The 22,030-nt window shown below is 43.0% G+C and overlaps 1 protein-coding gene across 1 annotated transcript; it reads left to right on the top strand.

The window, feature by feature from the left end:
• Positions 1–5,004: 5,004 nt before the first annotated feature.
• Positions 5,005–20,598, top strand: LOC132321322 (E3 ubiquitin-protein ligase TRIM36-like). Its single transcript, XM_059834831.1, has 10 exons — positions 5,005–5,031; positions 6,085–6,310; positions 9,456–9,485; positions 13,957–14,282; positions 15,769–15,915; positions 17,006–17,109; positions 18,047–18,292; positions 19,021–19,145; positions 19,700–19,993; positions 20,297–20,598. Exons 1-10 carry the CDS (start codon positions 5,005–5,007, stop codon positions 20,596–20,598), a joined length of 1,827 nt encoding a protein of 608 aa, XP_059690814.1.
• Positions 20,599–22,030: the final 1,432 nt, after the last annotated feature.

Below are 22,030 nucleotides of genomic sequence, written 5' to 3'. Positions count from 1 at the left end.
AGCCAAGCATTATAATTTGAACTATACGATGCTACCAATTGTATTTTCTTTATAATCCAGACAATGCAACAGGGGAGCAAAGCCAGGATAACTTGGAATCAGTTCAAAAATCTTTTGGAGTTTACGGTGATGAGTTTACGGTGAAACACTGACTTCATTACCATGTTTAAGAAACACTTGTATAACCAGGGCTCTGAAATGATGTTGGTATGCAGTCATGTCAAGGTCTAAATAACATATCTGAAACAACTGCCTAAGTCCTACGTGAGATGTGGTAAGCTATTCTCCTCTGTCTCCAACGGGCACTAGAACCTGCAGACTACCTGTCCAGCCGTTGCTGAGGAAGAGCAAGATCACGTACAAACTCATACACCCAGAGCCAGCTGACCCACTACCAAAGGACAAGGCACCGGGAAGGAGATTTTAGTACAACGACAGAGCAGTACAAGGAAACCTACGCCAGAAATCCCACTCACGTGTAGTTTGTAGCCTTCACAAGAGGAATTACATTCCCAGCTACACAGTAATTCTACAATTAAAAAAATAACTCTATAATTAAAGGGAATGATATACTTGGCAATGACGTAAAAAGCATAGGGGAAACCCAGAAGACCAAGGGCTGTTGCTTAGCACATACATCACACCTGGCAGAGCCCACAAATAAGGGGTCTTGCTGCATATAGTGCAATGGCACCAAAAGATCCAGGACCAATATGTTACTTGTCAGAAAAATCACTACCAACTTCAGTAGCACTAAGGAGGTATGCTACACGTCTTGGATTTCTCCTCCTCCACAGACATTTGCAGGGAATAATGTGCAGAGCATAGCCCACGCTGCTTGTAACTCACAAACTCACGATGTGGCTCTGTCTCTTCCCTCAAGGGTGCACCAAATTTTACTTGACCAACTACAGAAGGAGAAAAGGAAAACAAGAATCGAAGTTGGACTGTAATTAGACCCAATTCAGCTCCAAAGGCTAACAAAAAAGACAAATCCCGTTTAATGAGTGCATCACAGCCCCACTGATGGAAACTTCTGACACAGGCACACCCGCAACTTGTGCCTGCTGGAAACTAAGGGGCACAGAAAGTACTCTTCTGTCACAAAGGCAGCACGATCGCCACTTGCCCCACCCGCTCATTAGGAAGGATGAGGAAAACCATTCAGCAAACAAGGCCGTCAAGTGCCCTCTTTAGAGCAACAATACAGATGTAATTTAGAGAAAACACGTTCTTCGGGGAGATTCAATAGCACTAAAGAGCCGTGAATGAAGTTTGGAGAGAGCTTATCGCATCTTCTAGGAAAGCTCTTTGGCAGACGCTCTTTAACACTCCTTCCCACAATTTTAGCTTCAGAAAAGACAACTAAAGCTCCAAGGATTGCTCTGATTCAATTCAAGCAAAAGAATGACCACAGTTTGGGGGATGGAGTCTGCTTTTAATGGCCAGCGATCAACCACCTCCTTTCCTGGTTTCTACAGGACTGTTTCAGTTCAAAAGCAAAAACCACAACAAGAGACTAAATTAAGGCAGAAAAATCTTCCTCTGCCATTCTGCTACCTAGCACAATCTGGCATCACTCCGAATATCCCTGCTGCAGTGGCAGGGATACCAGTGGGATACCATTGGGATACCAAACAGCTCTCAGAAGAGCTCAGGTTGCGTCCTGTTCCGTTAAGATGAAGCAATAGTGACATTTGCTGAAGTGCTGACAAAAGGGGTATTCAAATGTTTTACACTAATGTTTCTTTTGCATAGTCATCTAGAAACTATATCCGTAAGTGAAACAGCGTAAGTTTTTCTTTTCCTGAATATCACTAAAACTGTTTCTATATACGTCAGCTATGCAGAATAGGAGTTGAAATAAGTGAATATCAATGGTTATTTTAAGAATAGTTAATGTTGTCATAGTACACATGCTTACAGTTTATTTCAGAGCGTGTCTTTTCTCCTCTCCCATTTCTACTTGTCAAATGAATCCTCTGAGGCACTACCAGAGGCTAGAAGTGAACAATAAAATACTTCAATTCCAAAATATATTCACTTTAAAGCCAGTATTGTGTACCTGGTTTTTAGCAGGTTTCTTTAGCATAATAGCAACAAAGAAAGACAGAAATCAAGCGGAAGCTAAAAATAAAGATTGCATGTACTTTTTAGTACATGAAAGTTAGAATTATTTGGAGACATTTTATCTGTAGAGTGTCTTTAACTTCAAGACAAGGGTTTTTAAAACACTTGATTTGAGCAAGTAAAGACAATGCTGGCCGGCATTTGTCTTTGCTCAGATAACATTTCCTTTTTGGCCTCTCAGTTTAACGGTATTGATAGTTGGAAAGTCTTCACTAACATACAGTTAAGGATGAAGACAGGATGCAGTAACAGAATATCTGTTTTCTCTTGTTTATGGAACACTTCAGTCCTGCACCGCTTATCACCTTCCATAAGCGTGCTGTTTCTTCCCAGCTGTTAAAGCAGAAAGTCAGAAACTTTGTCTCTGACAAAACCGTAGGTGAAATGGAGTTTCAGAGTATTCCAAGAGAGAAAATAGAATCTGCAAGAAACACATACCAAACCGCTTGACAAAAACAACTACAGGATCGTTCTCTCCTTCTCATAAGAAAGCAAATGAGGAACAAAAGAACAAGTTCTGCAGAGGTAGAACACGATTTTTATGAATGCTTGCTTTGCAGATGAAGGGAAACATAATTCCACAAAGAAACAGAAAGCAGAATGCACGCCAGAACTCGGGACTGGAGAAGCAGTCCACACATACTGCTGCAAAATTGGTGAAGGACAACCGCAAACAAAATTTTAGTGTTTTCATCTCTTTCTCTTTGAGTGTCTCTCCCCCAAATATAATGAGTTTTGCTAAGGGCCTGGACGTGTGACAGAGCAGCACAACCAAAAGTAAAAGCAACCCTTGAGCCTGTTCCCAGATCACAAAACATTCTGTGGCTCAAGAAATCATAAGCATTTAGTTTTGTCGGCAAACGAAACCTTAATCTGAGTCTGTGATTAAAATGTATTCCCACCTCAGGATCATCGTCATCAAAATCACGGTAAGTGGAATGCTCAGAATTATTCATTTTATCCAAAAGTTCAATAGCAAGACTTGGATTTAATGGCTGGGTAACAAAAAGGATGCTGAAAGACAGAAGGAAAAACACAGATTAAAATTCCAACCACTCATATTAAGCATATTTTAATTTTAGAACTTAAAAAAAATCCCATACATAAATTTATACCTGTAGTAACTTTTCAGCTGTCGGTCCTTTTTTAGGATTTTTTCCTAAGTACCATTTTCACAGAATGATGGAAACTCTTGGACCTGCAAAAGGAAGTGGTAGACGTGAGAATCAATTGCCCAGTGAACTACATGATCATTATCTAGTGAAACAGAAAAGTACTTGCCATTTCATTTTGTCCTTTAATTCAGGAGGCTGGAAGTTGCTTTTCATCATTAGCAGAAGCGCTCTAAAAAATCCAACAGTATTTCTGTGGGTTACATGGCAGTACATATCTGACATGAATTTTGAATACATTGTTTAGTTGGCAGGAAGAAGTCCATCCATTTAAGAGATGCTACCAGGACAACATGATGCATTTATGCAGCAAAAGGAGTTGTCACAATTTCTATCACGTACATCCAGAACACTTACAACCCAATTCCCTTGCAGTACCCCCAAACACCACAAGCACCCATGTAGCCACTACTCCAGATGGATGATTTGGGGAGCTGTACTTACACACCGCGCTTTAACCCCTTGCTAACCTCACTGGATGTAGGTCAAACATTGGATGGAGACTGAAGCTCAGCAAGCTCTATAGCAGTTATTCCAGATGCCCACAGATCACAGAGGTGGTTATAGCCACCTTTTCTTCCTACTGCAGCAACTTCTGGCGCCATCCTAAAGGGTAAAAGACATTTTTAGATAAAATTCTCGCCACAAATCAAACATTCTTCTGTACGCAGCAGTTTACTACTCTTTTTCCTAAACCTCTCAACCTGTACGCTCACAGCATATACACTTACACAGGTGGATATATACACATGCGTGCACGTGTGCGCGTGCACGTGTGCGCGCGCACGTGTGTAAAAAGTTACGTAATGTATACATGAAGTTCTCCTTAATCACCTTCTAGTAACTAACAGGCAGTTTCCAAAACAGCTATTTAGGCTGTGGGACAACAGAAGGAAAATGTGTGCTCTAGGTTTGTCCACGCTAGCAACACCCACCTCTGCTGGCATCTACACCTCTGGCATGAAGTGCAGAATGGTTTGCCTTGCTGTGCCACCAAAGACCAATTTCTTCACACTGTTTCAAAGGTGGCAGCAGAGCCAAAGGGGCTTTGTTCTGGTCTGCGGCTGCTAGTTTATTTGGCCCCAAATAAACCACATCCGATGTCAGCGATGGGTAGTGTGCCAATGTAGACAAGGGCTTAGTAAGAGCTACATCCTTTAAAGCCTGCCTGTAACATCGGGAAGTTTGGGGATGGCGGAGGTGGTTAAGGGGTAATAGAGTTATTCAGAAGCTTGCAAATTATTACTCAAAACATAGTTGGAAGGCTGACAACTCACGTCCTTACCAGTCCGTTCTCCCCCCGCCTCGGTTAAGTAACATGTTTCAGTTTGAATATACAGACTGCATTACTGGCATTATCAGAATCATTTCAAGCACAGTGTTTTGTATTTTTATGAAGGTGGTTTCTAAAGTAGATGTGAAATAACATCTTTACATGTGTTCTCTAGTTCTTTGTCACACCAGGCGTGCAGAAACATCACGGGCGTGGCCGCTGCCGCTGCGGGCGTGGCCGCCCCGGCGCCGCGCCCCTGGTGCCCGGTGCCGCGCCCGCTCGCCATTGTGCGCTGGGCGCCGCCATTGGCCCCGCCCAGTGGACGGCGCTCCCCGCCCCGGCCCCTCGGCCGCCTCCCGACCGGCCTGACGGCGCCCTGCCGGGCTGGCAGCCGCTGCCACCGAGCCAGCGGGCGGAGGAGGCGCGGGGATGGAGGGCGATCGGCCGGAGAGCCCGGTGAGTGCGGGGGGAGCCTGGGGACGCAGCCGCCGGGTCGGGGTTTGTCATCCCCTCCGCTGTTGCGCCCTGTGCTGCGGAGGGGCGGGGGGGCCGGTGGATTGGGGGGTGTTTGCCCCCCGCGGTGTGCGCCGGCAGCCTCGTCCCTGCCCGGCTGGGAGCGGCACCGGCGGCAGCCCGAGGTGCTGGGGCAGCGGGCAGGGCTGGCCCCTAGATCTTCAGACGGGGCTCGGTGCTGGTGGGGGAACCGCATAAATAAAGTCGGTCTGGTCTGGCGGCGGGCTGGACGGTGAAAACCCACCCGAGAGGGGACGAGCGGGCGCTGGGCAGCCAGTGTCCGCGCCCGCCACTTGATGCTTCGCTGGGTTTCGGTTGCCGTTGGCTCTCCCGGCAGGTACTCCGGCCTCGGAGCGCAGTGCCAGATGGCTGTGGGGTCATTAAATTACTGAAGAGCTGCAGAGATCCATGGGCGGCTCTTTGTGCAGGAAATAAATAAACAAACAGATAATGTTCCGGACTGGAACTATTAGCCTAACAAAGTCAAGGCAGTTCCAGTGCTTAAATGTGGATTACACAGCGGGAAAGCCTGTTATTTAACCAGTCTGACACTGAATTTCTTTTTTCTCCCTCCCCCACCCCCCCTTCTTGAAAAGCGAGCGAGCGAGCTGAGTTAAACATATGGATTCCTATTGTTAAGAAGTATGGTTGCTTTCGTTTCACTAGGTCCTTGAGTGGAATTAAGACTACTCCCCTCCTCTCCTTTCCTCCCCTGCAAGGCAGACATGACCTAAAGATGAACCGAGTTTGCCTAGTGGCGGCGTTCATTTCAGTTGAAAGGAATGTTGTCAGTGCTTTCATAAATGTTAATTGAGATTTGTTTGCAGCGTTAACCAGCGGAATGCCTCAAACCAGCTAGAATGTGCGATTCTAGAATAGAACGGTTATTCTAGAGAGCTGGGCTTTTGTGACATACAGACATACAGCTGTGCAGTAAGTCTTGCTGGCTCACGTTTTCTGCACTTACACTTGTTTTTCCCTCTTTCTGTCATGAAGGTTACCATTAAGGGTATCGAAAGAGAGCTCATCTGCCCAGCATGCAAGGAATTATTTACCCATCCACTGATCCTTCCTTGCCAGCACAATGTCTGTCACAAATGTGTGAAAGAAATACTCTCTGCATTTGAAGACTCTTTCGCTGATGGGGGCTCTGAATCCTCTAATCAGAGTAGCCCTCGAATTAAAAGCTCTTCTTCTAGCATGGACAGGATTAGTAGATCAGGTACGTATCGGAATTTTTGCGTGTTTTCCTTATTTTATGTGTTTGACTGACTTGAGCCGAATTGCGTCTGCATTGGTAAAATGTCTTCCCGGTACTCCTGATGCAGTTAAAGAGATGACTTAGGGATAGTGCGAGTCTTGTTCATTCTGTGGCAAGAACAATGGGAATATTTTTAAGGACAGTGCACTCTATTTCATATATAATAGATCAGTCTTTGTGGCGTCCTGTAAATCTTTGTAACCATTGTATTTGTTTATTCCTGTATTTCAGTTACATTGAGATGCAGTAGCATCATGTTCAATAGCGTCGATGTTGAGGTGTAGATTTCAGCAGTTTTATTGCCTGTCAGTGGTACTGTTGAGGTGGTTCTCTCAGGTTTCGGCCAGCCTAAATTGAGTAGTTCGACTTCCTTCTGAGCCTCTGCAGACTTTGCAAATGATGGTTTTGTCCTACCCAATTCATTACGCTTACAATAAATCATTTTCCATAGATGATGGTTATTGCACGGTTGCAGAATTGGGAGACAGATGACTGTAAGAAGACTGCGCTAACCGCCTCTTCCAGTGTGGTCTGCTCTGGAAGCTTTAAGGAGCACTCCTCATGCTCTTTGTGATGTCACACTAGAAAGATTCTTACAGCTGTTGTGTAATCCACAGATGAGTTGTTCTTTTACACAGATACATCGAAAGTACTTCTTGAAAGAAACCTCATCTTGGCTTTTAGGCTGCCTTCTGACGTAACTGTCCACTTTAAAACCGCAGTCCGCAGTGATCTGGAAGAGTCGCCCACAAGACAAACCCTAAAGCTGTGTCTTGTATTTCGTATGTTACTAACGTTCATCATCCCCTTCCCAGTTTTCAAAGCTCAAATATTTTATTTCACCCACTTCTTTTAAACAACTCTTGAGTTGTTAGTACTGGTACTCTCTCAGGATCAGTTTGATAAGCAAATGCTGTGTTTGCTGTAGCTTGGCAGGTTGAGGCTTGCATCATTTGAGGGAATCCCCAAACGAAATAACTAGTTGTCTTCATTACAGTCCTGTTTTCTGGATATGGGGTGCACAGCCCCACAATCACTGTTTAGCTCTGCATACATTTCAGCTGCTTTCTCAGCTCTCTCTACCTGCAGCGTTATGTGAAGTTTGAACGAAGAGAGCCCACTGGTGACTGCCATCTCCCAAATCCAAGTCTAGTCCCTTTTTTCCTCAGTAAGCATGATGTTCTGTCACGGCATTGTATGCATGGACTGAAGCGGTCACCGGTTTCCGCTGCAGCTGTCCACTACATGGTTTTACAACGTGGACATCAGGGCACCAGGTTGGGTGCCTAAGGAGTGGTGGGCGCACCGTGGGTGACCTGACCTCCTTGTGAGAACTGTGGCTTGCCAAGCGTGGGAGTATCAGACAGGCTGTGCGTGGGGACCAGGCCCCCCATGCTGCTTTCAGCAGTGTAAGTAAGGAGGTAATCCTTAATCTTCCGTGGAAAGCTGCCCTCCAGCTTGCTCTCTGTCGGGCAGTAGAAATAGTGATCTAGCATGATGGGGTGCGCAGGCAGTGCTGTGGCACCGTCCACGCTGTGCACAGAGGAGGCAGAGCTCCCTTGGGAACCTGACATTTAGATGCTACTAGATCTGCAGAGTTCAGTTCGCAGTGCTGCCACAGTTGTTGGCTGCCCTGCTTGCAAGGTTTAGCATTGCTGCTTCGTTATGTCCTTGACGACAGGGCAAGAAAGACCCGTTCTTGGTGCTCCTGCCCCCCTGAGATACATGCACACAAGTTGTTGCAGGGGTTGTAATCTTTAAATCCACAATAGTGTGCCAGCATCCCAGCAAACTGATGGGAAGTTATGTGTGTTATCTCCTCATCTGACCTGCTAGTAGAGGGAGATGAATGCTTTCCTACAGACTGCACACGTGTTTGATGAGTAGCAAGATAGTGTTGAGACTTGGAAATAATGGGCTTCCCCCCAGAGAGCACTGGGCAGATGCACATCACAGGCAAATCAGCATCTCAGACAGTTCAAATTTGCAAAATGAAAAGCACATGGAAATGGGAGCTTTAAAGAATACATTTGGACATTCAGGTTATACTGTCTTTGCTTCTAATGTTACAGGTATTATAGCTCCACTGCTATGTGGGGTGTGAGATTTGCTCTCAGCCTTCTGGTACCGGTAATGTTCAACCAGCTTGCAAGCTACATTTGTACAATTCTCGTCTTGCATCTGAAGTACCCATACTGTGCATTGCCTTGCCTTAGTAGTTTGGTGATCCTTACAGGAATTTGTAAAAGAACAGCTCCATAGGAGAAACAAACATACAAGAAAACATCCAAAGTGGGGCCTCACATGTATAACAAAAAAACACTGGAAGTTCTGGTAGCCTTGTGCAGGGCATGTCACTGTCAAGACATTACTGTTGTATTTGAAAGTATGTAAGACTCCTTCCTCCCACTGTGGGTTTTTTCTTTATCTTTCTTTCACTTAAGGAACCCCTGCTATCTTCATGAGGAGTATCATCTATTTAAAATGATTTTGGCATTTAAATTCTTGAGAAGCTAGAAGGAACTGGTCCATGTTCTGTATTTGTTGTGCACATAGAGCTTACAAATACAATTTATCTTACTGTAAAAGGCCGGAACTCTTTATTTTTCAGTTGAAATGGAGTGCGTGTGCTTCTTAAGATCTAATGTGTTGGCTTAAAAAAGTCCCACTGTTCATGTTGTATATAAAATATTTTTTATTAAAAAAATGTTGCATATAAAATTAAAATGAAGGATATTTATTATTGCTAATCCATTTTCTGTTACTGAACTGTTACTGAAATTACAGTGTTGGTGTAATTAGAGTAAAGCATGTAATGTGGTTATGTTGACACTTGCGCACCACTGACAGATGATGCAGAAACTGAATATTTGAAGTATTTCTCCCTGTGCCCCCTCCAAATCTCTTCTTTCTCCCTTTTTCTGTTCGGCTTAAATACTACAGTTGTTTCCTGTGCTAGGAAATTAAACATTCTTGCTTTTCAGCCCTGCAGCAGTTTAACAGCCACAGGAGAGAAAACAGTTGATGCTTTTCATTTGAACCATTGTAAACCAATGGTATATCTCATTTTTCGATTTCTAAACGGCTTTCTGTTCATTGTTCGCAGCCTCACAGAGGAGGTCTTTTGGGTGGAGAGGTAGAAATGCTTCACTTCTTGTATTGGCTAGAGATAGTCTAGCATTTAGATCTCGAGTGAAATATTGTTGGTTAGCATATAGCTTTTTGTCAGTGGTCAAGTCCACAAAATGGCTTTTGCAGTGAGCAAAGGTACAGCAAAGAACTTCTATAAGGAAAGCTTTTCATTCTGTTTAACACTGACTTAAAGGTCAACTGGACTGGAATTCAGTTAAGGGTTGGATTATATTTTTTTCTTGTGTGTATGCATGACTGAACATACATTGATGGGTGCAAAAACGCACGTTCTCTCTTCCCTTTAAAGGGCAAACCCAACAGTCACCCTCCTGCCCCATGCTTTTTAATTTTCAAGAGTTTACATGCTCAAGTTTCAGTAAAACTGCTCTCTCACTCGTAGTGAAGTGTAATGACTAGATTGATCTTTGTAACGTTGAGAGGTCATGGTTGGCCATCACTTTTAAATGGAGGTAATACCGGTTCTTCATTGTATCTGAGCTCACCTAATTTGATAACGAAGCAGATGGTTGAAATTTACACCATGTTAATCTGAGTAGGTAGATCTGGATCTGGCAATTTAGCACAGCACATGAATATATGAGGAAAACTAAGTATTTTAAATTGATACACTTGTAATGTTTGGCGTGCTTAGTGACGCAGTCAGGTTGAAGGATAGCCAGTGTCTCTTTGTTTTAAGTACATCTAATTTCCAAAACTGAGCTAATCTGAGCATCTCAGCCACTGCGTGGGCTTGATAACATAAATATTTCTTTTTTTGATGAGATGTTCTGTCAAAAATGGGGAAAAAAAACCCCAAAGCTCCATGTTGCCATAATATTGGCAGGCACATGAGCAATCCGTAGGAATATTGTGTCCTTCAAGAAAGACATGAACTGAGCTAAACACAATTCTGAATTTCACACTCAGTGGAGGACAAAGCAGCTAATCAGAAGGGGAAGTTTAAATTGCCTCAGTTGGAGACTGAAAGTGTCGTAAAACAAAGATACGGTAGGACACCGTCAGAGCTCTTGGAAAGCTGTCCTTATCTGCCCTCCTTGCAGAAAGCACCCTTGATTTGGGGAAGATTAAAGTATCTGAAAATGACATTTTGCAGCTACTGACTCCTCTCACATTTTTTTTTCTTTCCTTTCTTCCTAAAAATCTGTCCAAAAGCATTAACTGAGTTTGGGGGGGTGGCAGTATACATTTATATTTTTTGAAAAACTTTTATGAGAATCCAGGTGACTTTTAAAATATTTTTTTTTTTTTAAACTCTCACACATTTAACTTCCATGTGTTCCATAACCATAGAATTCTGGTGATACTGTTTACTTGGAAAACACGATTTTATCTTTAAGATGTCTTATCCCTTCGTACACCATCAGCTGCAGGTTGGGTTTTTCAGCATTTTAAGTGTTGGTACCTCTCCTTGGGAAGAGGGCATTTAAACATTGTCTTTAAAAGTCATACTTAAGACTGCTCCTTGACTTGCTTCTTTGCAATCTGTATCGTAATATTTGTGAGTTTGGAGTGTGAGCATGAGCATATGTTGCACTAATTTTTTAGTTACTGATTGAGCTATTCATTGCAAGTGGAACAGTCTGTTTACAAACCACAGTGGAAAATGTCTTGTGATGATTCCTAATATTTCACAAAATACATACTTGTTTGTTGTAAACTGGATTGGCAAAGAGTAAAAGAGCATACGGGGAGGACCTAAGTTTCTCTGAGCTGCACATTTACTACGACTAGAAAATCTGTGGGTTTTGCTGCTGTTTTTTTGTGGAGTTTGTTTTTTTTGGTTTTTTTGGGGTTTTTTTTTTTTGTGTGTAAGCAGAATTCAGTTTTAGCAAACTGAACACAAGACAGATAGGAAAGATAGTGCTCGAAATAATTTACCACTTCATCAGTGCCTTCTATTTAAAATACGAGTGTAGAAATCCTATAAGCAGAAAGCAGGCTAATTCTTACTGCATGTTAGTGTTGTAACACTTGCTAGGCAAAAAGTGTTCCCATACTTGAAGTATTAAAGCGGCAGAGCATGCCAAGAAGCTTAGCAAGTAAACTTCCAGGGTTTAAAACAGGGGGAAAAAACCAATCCTGGGCTCTTAGAGTTCTGTCAGTGAAAAGGGATGAGACATCTGAAGGTGCGCAGGACTTCCTTGACGCTGGATTGCTTTCCGTAAGCAGAGTGTCACCAGTCTTCGCAGAGCATGGCTCATGATGACGGTCTTGTTTTGGTCCACCGTGGGCAGAATGAAAGGCCTCCATTGGGATGCAGCTGAACTCACCTTTGAGTTAAACAAACACCCCTTTCACATTTGAGCCGCTTGGGCCAGACTTCAAAAGCATGCGACTGGATACGAATTTCAGATTGTATTTTTAAACTTGACCACTGCACTATGTTTTTCTTTCTTGTTATCTTGCTTTGTCATTGCTTGCTCTCTGCTATAGCATACTGCCTGTAGGCAGTCCCTGTACATACGACACGGTATCATTATTTTCTTAGTTTTAGCAAATGTAAGTACTCCAGATCCCTTTCTGTTGACTGCATGGCACTGCATGCAAAATCATCTTTTTGTTTAGGCCATTGTAGAAGTCTGTGTAGAAGATCTCTTTGTGTTCCTGTGCGCAGTGCTAGCTCGGAGCATACATTGGAAATACAGATTGCGTTTCACTGTTGTTGCTGTGCATTGCATGTGTGTGTTGCTGTGTATGCCAAGTTACAGGTACTGCAGGATGTGCAGTTTGGGTAATTAATTCACTTCAAGTAAGTACTAAAAAAAAAAAAAGAAAAAAAAAATCTCTGCTTCCCTTAGCCAGAAAATTGTATACCGGTGCCTTATGTCACCCATACTGTTCTGTTAATGCAGTCTAGCTGTTCTGCTCAGAACCTACAGAAAAGCATGAGACCAGCTGAGTTTGAGACTGACATTTATTCATGCTCTGGTTGTGGCTTCTTAGCTGATAGTGATGCATAACTACCATGGGGTACATTTTGAAGATTTTTAAAGGAACTAGTTTCTTACAGGAGTGTTGGTTTGTTTTCTTAAAGAGACTGGAAAGGGCGTGAGAGGTAGGGAGGTTTTGGATTGTTGGGTGAAGCACCCACAGAAGAGTGACACAAGGCAAGTATCTTTTGGATAGCATCAAAGGACACTTCAAAAAGAAATGAAGCATCAACATTTCTGATGGGAAGATACTCACTAAATACAGATGGGACCAAATTTCACTTTCTGAAGAAGAACCAATTTCAACACTAAGAATTCAGCTTGAAGTCATACCTCTATTTACAAATTAGTTATACCAACATGCAGTCATCTCAAGGGGATCTTAAAACCATGCTCCAGCTCGAGAGAATGGTTTTTTATTTCTTTGTAAGGGGAGGCTGAGAGGATACATGTTAAGCCTAAACACTGGCTTAACCTGCTTCAGTAATACATAAAGGACTAATTTTGATAGTTGTGCCCTGTGGGTTCACGAGTGAGACATGGGGATGCACTCTCTGTTTGATAGCCTCAAGAATGTTACCCTGTAAATAGTTTTTGGGTCTGTGTGAGCCATCCCCTGGAACAGGCTCCAAAGAATCCCTAGGCTTGCGACTTTACTTGAGCCTTGGATCACTTTATTTTGGAGAAGAGGGGAAATTTGTGCATAGCTGTTTCGTAGGAGTGCAGCTTCTCTACTGTCCCCTTTTGAAATGAAAAGAGATAAGCTGTACCCTTGTGTAACCATGCAGATCTGTGGTTCCCCAGTTCAAGGTAGAGGAATCTCTCAGACATAACCGTCTCAGCATCCCCTTTGGTGTGCGGGGCTTACTTAGCAGCCCTCCTTTATCAAAGCCGTTCAGCAAGGGCCAAGTCAGCCTCTACGTATTTTGACTGAATGATTTGGCTGAGATTTCGTACTGGTGATATCTAGTTCTCTTGTTTTCCTCTTTATATTTCTATGATGCCTCTTGGGGTAAGCCAGATAAGTTTGACTCGGCCAAAGCAAACTTCAGGGAGCTCCAAGTTGGCTATATTTGTCTGGGAATAACCAGTCTCACTCTGGGAATAGACATCTTACACTTCAGCGTGTTACGAAGCTGTTGCTCTCTATGTGGGCAGCCAGTTAGCCTAAAACCAACTGGTTTCCGGAAGGTTTTGTGTTTAGTCTTTTGAAAGGCTGCGGCTTGAGTGCATGCAAAACTAGACGAAGAAGATAGGATTGGAATAGCTAAATTAACCTTACCATAGAACTAAGTTTTAGAGCAGTAGTTTGTAATGCCCCCTGAACTCAGACATTACACTACCTTGTCATGGCAAATGTATTCTCTTTGGCTTGGCAGAGTGCATATGAATTGGTATTGTACTGGTTTGGATGATGTGCTACGATAGTTTGAAATTGGTTCCTAAATTCCTGTGCTTCTCCCTTTAAAATCTAAACCTCTTCTGTTTACACTCCTCCTAAATCAGGATTTGGTGTCTACACAGGCAGAAAACGTAATTCACTGACTCCTAGATCGAGTCTGTTTCCTTGTCCGGGTTGCCAGCGGGATACTGATCTCGGAGAACGAGGCATCAATGGCTTATTTCGCAACTTTACTTTGGAAACCATTGTGGAAAGATACAGACAGGCAGCCAGGGCAGCCATTGCTATTATGTGCAATTTCTGCAAACCTCCACCTCAAGAGTCCACAAAGAGCTGCATGGACTGCAGGGCAAGCTATTGCAACGAATGTTTCAAAATACACCATCCTTGGGGAACTGTGAAAGCCCAACATAAACACGTAGGACCAACCACCAACTTCAGACCCAAGGTAAGTATACCGTATCTTACAGAATTTGGGTTGCAGCATTTGCATATAGCTTCAGACATATCTGTGCAATGGTAGTTGCTTTTTGGGACCGTTGTTCCTTTTTTGACTATTGCTGTTATTCATTGAGTGAACCATAAGCTTTTGTTCTTGTTGACAGCATGACTGCAGTTTTGAACATGTCTGCCTGCACAGATGATTTTCCTGAAAGTTTCCTTCCCTCCTCGCACCTCCCCCCGAATCCAGCAGTCAATGACAATGGGATAGCTTATTGCATATGCTGCTGAATGACAGTCTTATGTACCAAGGTGCTAGCGAGACTGGTGTCTTTGGGCTTTTCACCATAGACTAAGATAACATCTGGGGCTTGAGAGTTGGTTTCAGAGATGGTTTGCAATTTTAGCTTAGTGTGTCCATATTTATGCTACTCACTTCTATTTTTGAGCCCTTTCCTGTCCTTTCTTGTATGTGTGCGCGTGTGTTAAAAGATGATGCTTTTAAAGCTTGACTGTTGGCACTGATGTCGTGTTCTCCTCCTTGACATGACACTGAAAAGCTTTCTCAAGAGCTTCTCTTTGGTAACATGGAGTAGATGGACCCAAATGTCTTTCAGTGCTCTGGAATGAGGCAAAGCATTTCTTTTTTTTTAAAACACACACGCACACATGTGCACAAGCACACACACCCACACCCACCCACCCCCTTTTAGACGGTTTTATCTGTTGCTTGAGCTTGGAGTTGAGCAGCACTTTTTTGGCCTCTTCGAGCAGTTACTTCAACGTGTTCAATTTTTGAAAGATTACTTTTAGCAAACAGCAGCTTTTTCGCAATGCTGTTTAAGCTGGTACTTAACACTGGTTAACACAATGCTGTTTAAGCTGGTACTTAACACTCAGCATGAACAACTTGTAATTGGAGTCAGACAGAAAAAATGAAACACTGGAGCCTTTTATCTTTAAAATGACTGTGACTGGTGGTGTGGCTGCATTTCATCTGTTGCTCCAAGAGCAATGGCTATGTGGCTGATCAGAGTCTAGCTTAAATTTAAATCATTACAGTATTATGTCAACTCCTGCCTTAAGACAGTTCGTAGTTGTTTCAAGAGATGCTGGCATGGACACAGCTAAATTTGACAGCGTGGCTGTGTTATATATTGCATTCACAGCTCTGAACAGGAGTGTAGGGAGCTTGAGGCACGCAAACAACTTCAGGGATTAGCAAAATGGTTGATTGCAGTATGGAGGCTACATGATGTGTACACAGACATCGCTACAGGTTTACTCACTGTGAACCTCGTGAAACTGTGTGTGTTCATCTGCTGGCTTTCACTGGCATAGACAAATATAAAAGGTGGAAGATAAACTGAATATAAAAAATCCACTGATGAAATCAGATGCTGCTGTGGGGTGATTTAGTGTTTTGATGGTTTGTTGAGCACCTCAGTTTTTGGAAGTACACCTGCATTCTCTCTGCTCTCTTTGTTTTTCAGATTTTGATGTGTCCAGAACATGAAATGGAGAGGGTAAACATGTACTGTGAAATCTGCAGAAGGCCTGTTTGTCATCTTTGTAAACTGGGTGGATGTCATGCAAACCATAGAGTAACAACCATGAGCACTGCCTACAAAACCCTTAAGGTAAAAGTAAATATTGTTGGACCTGGCCTTAAGAAGGGGAAAAGTACTGAGCTTCTGGTGTAAGGGCAAACTCCCTGTGGCAGGAAGCCAGGATGTGTGTTTAGAGGACACTGAACTAGTCATGAGGCATGCTGTTGTGCAACATCTGTTAATATCTATATTAGTGTGACATAGCGCACTTCTGAGAAACTGTATTTTCTATGAGGCTTGAAACATAACCTCTTAAAAGTCCTTCCACCTTGTTTTAGCCAACTAAAGTATAGCAGTACTGACCAATGCAAAAGGTTTAAGCAGTTTATACTTTACAATCTAGCTTTTTTAAGGTAAGTGTCCTTGTGGCTTGGATTAGCTGATACTTCAGAAGCACTCCTGAAAAATTTGCATTGGAAGTATCTGTTGGGACCTTGTATGTTTCTGAAGTTGCATAGCTGTTAATTCGCAGTACAACAGGGAAGACTTGCAAACATTGCTTTGTTGTTAAAGAATGATTGCTTCTACCTCCTCTTCTTCCTTTTCTTCCTCTCTTGCTCACAAGAAAAAAAAAAGGGGGGGGCGGAAAGACCAGACCAGCCTGCCTTGTGCTCTTTGGCCTCCTTGCCTGTTTGCAAGGCTTTTCCTGTACAGCTGTTAACTCTTGCAAGTAAGGAAATGCAGAGACACTCATAAGTTCATGCTTTGAACCACTCATTCTTCTAGCAAATCTTACTACAAATGAGTTAATAACTAACGTGGCTTTTCTGTAAGTTTTAGTAACGTCCTGAAGCCTCATGTTCCTAGCCTAAGAGAAGGTGGCACTTGTGGCTGGGGAAGACAGAGCCAGCTGAGGCTGTTACCTCTTGTCCTTAGAGGCTGTTACCTCTTGTCCTTAGAGGCTGTGCCCCCAGTCCTGCCCACATCAGTGGCCTGATGTCCCTGTGCAGTCATTGCGGGTCACTGAGCAATTCTCCGCAGGGTTGCTGCTCATAACTGGTGGCAGGCTGTTGTCCTTGTAACTAGATAAAGCGAGTGCTAGCTGGATGACCTGCCTGTGCTGGTTGTCGGTTTGGGTGGGATACCCTTCTTCTGCTAGCTCGCTGTTTTGTTTTAACAGGAGAAGCTTTCAAAAGATATTGAGTACCTCATCAGTAAGGAGAGCCAGGTGAAAGCTCACATCACACAGCTGGATCTGCTGCTGAAAGAAACAGAGGTAAGAGTGTCTTCCGTGTTGTCTGGGGATAGCCCTTGCAGGGACAGAGCAGAGACTCAAACTGTTTTCACTGAAGTGTTTCAAATCCTTTGGCTTTTTTCAGTTAGCCAGTAAAACAATTTCTGAACAGTTTGTGTTAGTCCTGAATCACAAATGGTAAGACCTAATCCTGACAGTGTTGGAAATATGGGCAACATACAGAGGGAAGTTAAGTTTTGGGTGCTGCTGTAAATTTAATTGAAATAAAGCTTGTTTGATACCTTAATCAAAGAGAGGTGGGTTAGACTTACAGCTCTTGTGTATTAACGGTGCTTCACAATTTACACTGGCTGTTTGCCTTGAGGATGTTGCAATGAAGTCAGAATGAAGAGTAAAATCTCCCTGCAGAAGAGTCAGAGCTGGGAGCTCACGTACAAGCTGAAAAACACAATGGCAGAAATTGCAGGAGCTCCTGGCCCTGCCTGTATCTTGATAAAGATTGTCTCTGTGCTTTGTAGTTCCTTTTATCCAGGGCACTAGTTAGAGGTGACCCTACAGTTCTGAGGGCATATGTGAGAAGCTGGGCTGGACCCCCATCTCAGTGTGGTTGGGGAAGGTGGAGGAGCACCTAGCTCTTGGGCATGAAGACTTCAGAAACTGACCTGTTTTTACAGTGCTTTTCCATGAGCTGTTTAGACACATGCTATGCGTAACTCAAGACATAATCCGAGGAATACTTTCCTGCTCTTCGTTCTCTGTGTGGATCCAGTAAACGCTTACTAGCTTGGGTGCAGTGCTGATCACATTTTCAGTGCTGATGGGCATAACAAAGCTCATTAGTCTTGTCTGTCAAATGGATGACTAGATTGCTGTGATACCTTGAACAACTTGAGGTATGTTTCTGTACACAGCCACAGTGCTGTGGAATCTGTCTAAAATGTCTTTTGTTCCCTCCTCGCGCAACAGTGAACGAGCTAAAGAAGAAGCATCTCAGAGCTTTGAGAAATTATCTCATGTCCTAGAAGAGAAGAAGTCCGCAGCTCTTGGGGCAATTGAAACTTCTAAGAATTTAAGGCTGGAAAAATTGCAAACGCAAGCAGAGGAATATCAAGGGCTCCTGGAAAATAATGGCCTTGTAGGATATGCTCAAGAGGTGCTTAAAGAAACTGATCCATCTTGTTTTGTTCAAACAGCAAAACAGCTTCATGACAGGTATCTTAATTCTCTTCTGTTTGAAGTACAGATACTGTTCCAGGATGTCTGGTCAGTCATATTCTTTTGACACCTGCTAGCAAAGTACTCAGGTTGGACTTGATGATCTTACAGGTCTTTTCCAACCGCAGTGATTCTGTGATTCTGTAATTCTGTGAATGCAGTACCTTGTATTGCAAAGGCTCAGAGATGGTCCCAGTACCGTTCAGTAGAAATTGCTACATTACAGTGTGCGTTAAGAAACAGCAGTCAGGAGGGGCTCTGTCCTGTGACAACACGTGGCCTTGTTCAGTAGGACTGCACTGGAAGGGTAGCCCATTCAGCTCCCTGACACATTCCTTTGCTCAGAGATTGTATCGGGTATTTGCAAGTTAATCTAACAGGTCTCTTCTGGCTTTCAAGTCTTTGATCTTAATAGCTGTTCTCCATTAGCGCTTCACATCTATTTTGTTCTTTGAACATAATGCCCCAAATTGTTAAAATGCTCTACCAGCTGAACGATTGCCTCTTCATTATCTTTACACTGATACCTTTACACTGCTGTACAAAAGACCTTAAATTTTGCATTTGAATTCTGTCTAGAGAGACAGAAATTTCTGGGAGACATCAGTAAGTACATGAAAACAGAACTTTTTATAAAGCAAAACCTAGCATTTTTAGTTTAAGGAATGCACACATGTGAATTCCCTTTTCTCTGTTCTGCCATCCCTTTGCTTCTGTGCTTTCAGAATCCAAAAAGCTACTGAATCTCTGAAGAGCTTCAGGCCAGCAGCTGAAACTACTTTTGAAGACTTTGTGGTGGACATAGCTAAGCAAGAAGAGATCCTTGGTGACTTGTCCTTCCATTCCAATGGTAAATTGCGAGAGCATCAGGTCTTTCTCAAGTTACGACTTCAAGGGCTTCTCTGGAAAGAGGCAAAACTTATGCAGGGCTGCAGCTGCAGAACTCAGTCTTGTGACTTGCATTGTCCCTTCTGTCTCTGTGATCCACAAGGCATTACCTGGCAGCAATGCTAGCTTCAGCTTTGAAAAAGAAGCTAAGATGCCGTTGCATTCAGTACCAGTTTACATTGGCTTCCAAAACATTGTAGTTAAGTAATACTAGGTCTTCCTAGAAGCTTTTTGTTAACATGACAGAAAAGAATAGGCTTTTAGATGCTTTTTTAGTTGCCAGCAAAAATAAATAATACAACTTTCGAAGTAAAAACAGAAAGTAAGGGATTTATGTAAGTGCATGAATGGAACCATCCTCATCTGTACTCTTTAACTGATTGAGTCAGATTTCTGCCCCCACCCCCACCCCCCCCAAGTGCTATAGCCACTCAATAAAGGGCTTGTATGGTTAATTCTAAAACAACATATATCTAAATTTGAGGGTTTTTTTCTCCTGAATCTCTGGCATTCCAGGTCTAGAAATACCAGAAATCAATGAAGAGCAGAGCAGAATGTACAACAAAGCTCTGATCAGCTGGGAATGCCCTGGGAAGACAGACTCAGCTGATATCTATGTTCTTGAGTATCATAAGCTTAACAGAGAAGAGGAGAGTGCGACGTGGCAGGAGATCAAAGTTTGCAGCAAGAGCAAAGTAATATCTGATCTTGATGATGACAGCTCCTATGCCTTTAGAGTTCGAGCATATAAAGGGTCCATCTGTAGCCCTTGGAGCCGAGAAGTTATTTTGCGTACGCCTCCAGCTCCAGGTATTGGGTTTTCTTCTGTCCACAAGGTGTTGAATCTGTGTCTGTCGGTGTTAAGAGCTGTAGGTGGTTTCCAGTAGTTCCCAGACTTCTACTCTACTGTTACCGGTTGCGTAACTGTTTAGAAGCACTGTTAACAAACAGGTTAAGTAGGTGGCATGCTGAGACCGTTTTAGCTTGCATGACGTTCCCGGTAACCTTTAAAAGTGAGAAATTCTGATGCCAGCATGACTTAAAATGTAGTTTATAAGCACAGAAGGCCAAATACTTAACTAAGAGGAAATTTTTTTGGATACTGTTTTTCAGTTTTCAGTTTTCTTTTTGATGACAAATGTGGGTACAACAGCGAACATCTCCTGCTGAACCCAGGAAGAACCTCTGTGGAAAGCAGGGCTGGATTTCCTCTACTGCTGGGATCTGAGCGCATGCAGATCGGATGCTACACAACCCTGGATTACATCATTGGCGACACCGGGATTGCCAAAGGGAAGCACGTCTGGGCTTTTCATGTGGAAGCCTATTCATACCTGGTGAAAGTGGGAGTTGTTTCTAGCAACCAGATACAGAAATTGTTCCATAATACCCATGATGTGACCAGCCCAAGGTAAATTGCAGACTCTTGCTTAATACATGGGAAAAATTTTGTCCTCATATCCGTATCAGGGATCAAAGCAACATTATGCTAATAATCTGCATGCAAATAATCTCTGATCTGGAAAGCGCTTACAGCCCGCTACTGTAATTCTCACAACGAGTTTAACACACGTTGTCTCTGAACGCAGAGGACCAAAGCTGCTTATGCTGGTTTGGAAAGAAAAGGATCATGGTAGCAGACTCCGTGAGTCTGAAGCTACAGTTCGCAGGTGCAACGGCAGCACAATCGTTCCGGTAAGAGCTGAAGTCCACGTCCGGGATCGAAGCACCGGTGTACAAATCAACTGAAGAAAGACAGTCTCTGGTCTGGAGAGTTCCTGGGGGCTGTTACTACAAATGAGAAGAGGGAAGGATGCTTAAACTGAATGTGGGCCCTCACGGGAAGCCAACAGTAGTAGGGAACCGTACCTTTTAAAAGGATATGGTGTGACTGGAGAGTCGGTTCCTCCCTTTCCTTTTGTGGAGAAATCCAGTCTTGCAGGAAGCAGGTAGCTATGGGCATCCTTACTTCTGAGGGACTTCTGAAGAGCACGATTTATCAGAAGTAGCCCCTGCCCACCTCTTTTGTTAATGCCTGTTGTGTCTTGTTCCGCTACTGCACAGGCCTCTTTCTTTAAGACGTCAATACGGACTCTTGTCTTTCCCTTTACAGTCAAAATTTTCAGTGCTGCTCTCTCGATTAATGCAAAGACATTTTCTACCCAGATATTACTATTTGTTACTCATAAACCGAGAAGACTGTGATTTGATTTGTCTTGACCCACCTAAAAGATACTTAGGTTTATGTAATGATCATTTATTGAGAACTTTAACCAAATTTCCTCTTCAGTTTTATTTTGATTAGTGTAATAAAGATGACCAAAAGAGCTGGCCAGACTTTTTCAAATACTGAATTGGGAGTCCATTAGGGCATCTCTTACTGCCCTATTTTTTTACTTCTTTCTGTGCATGATGAACAGCCTCCTCGCCATCACTGTGTTTTTAGGTGCCAGAGTTTCCTTACAAGTAAATTTAGTAGACTGACTTCAAACTCTCTACAAAGGAGGAAACTACGAATTCAAAATATTAAATGTATAATTCCAATTAGAAATAGTGATTCCACATTGTCAGAAAAAAGATGGTATTACCCAAGGGGAAAACTGAGGAAAAGATTGGACACATGGGTGTTCTTACATTGTTAGAAAAGCAAGACCGAACTAGTTTGTAACAGCTGCTAATTAAATTTGTAGTGCTTAGAAAAACATTTTAATTTGCTTGTTGAAGCATAGCCATCACAGCCGAGATCCAGTACACAGCACGGAAGGATGAATGTTTTGAACAAAGAAACGATGTTGAAATCTGCCTCCTTTCAGAATTGGACTGTGATACGCAAAGGTGACTTTTCAG

The sequence above is a fragment of the Gavia stellata genome, unplaced genomic scaffold (assembly GCF_030936135.1).
Source record: "Gavia stellata isolate bGavSte3 unplaced genomic scaffold, bGavSte3.hap2 HAP2_SCAFFOLD_421, whole genome shotgun sequence".
Classification (NCBI taxonomy): domain Eukaryota; kingdom Metazoa; phylum Chordata; class Aves; order Gaviiformes; family Gaviidae; genus Gavia; species Gavia stellata.
Note: the sequence above shows the minus strand (reverse complement) of the source record. Positions and strands in the feature narration are given on the sequence as shown.

What these genes read in the sequence shown, in the direction of transcription:
- LOC132321322 (XM_059834831.1), top strand. Translation starts at nt 5,005, where the DNA reads ATGGAGGGCGATCGGCCGGAGAGCCCG. An exon ending in GCGATCGGCCGGAGAGCCCG is followed by an intron (nt 5,032 to 6,084) that starts GTGAGTGCGGGG and finishes TCTGTCATGAAG; the next exon opens with GTTACCATTAAGGGTATCGA. An exon ending in CTTGTCCTTCCATTCCAATG is followed by an intron (nt 19,146 to 19,699) that starts GTAAATTGCGAG and finishes CTGGCATTCCAG; the next exon opens with GTCTAGAAATACCAGAAATC.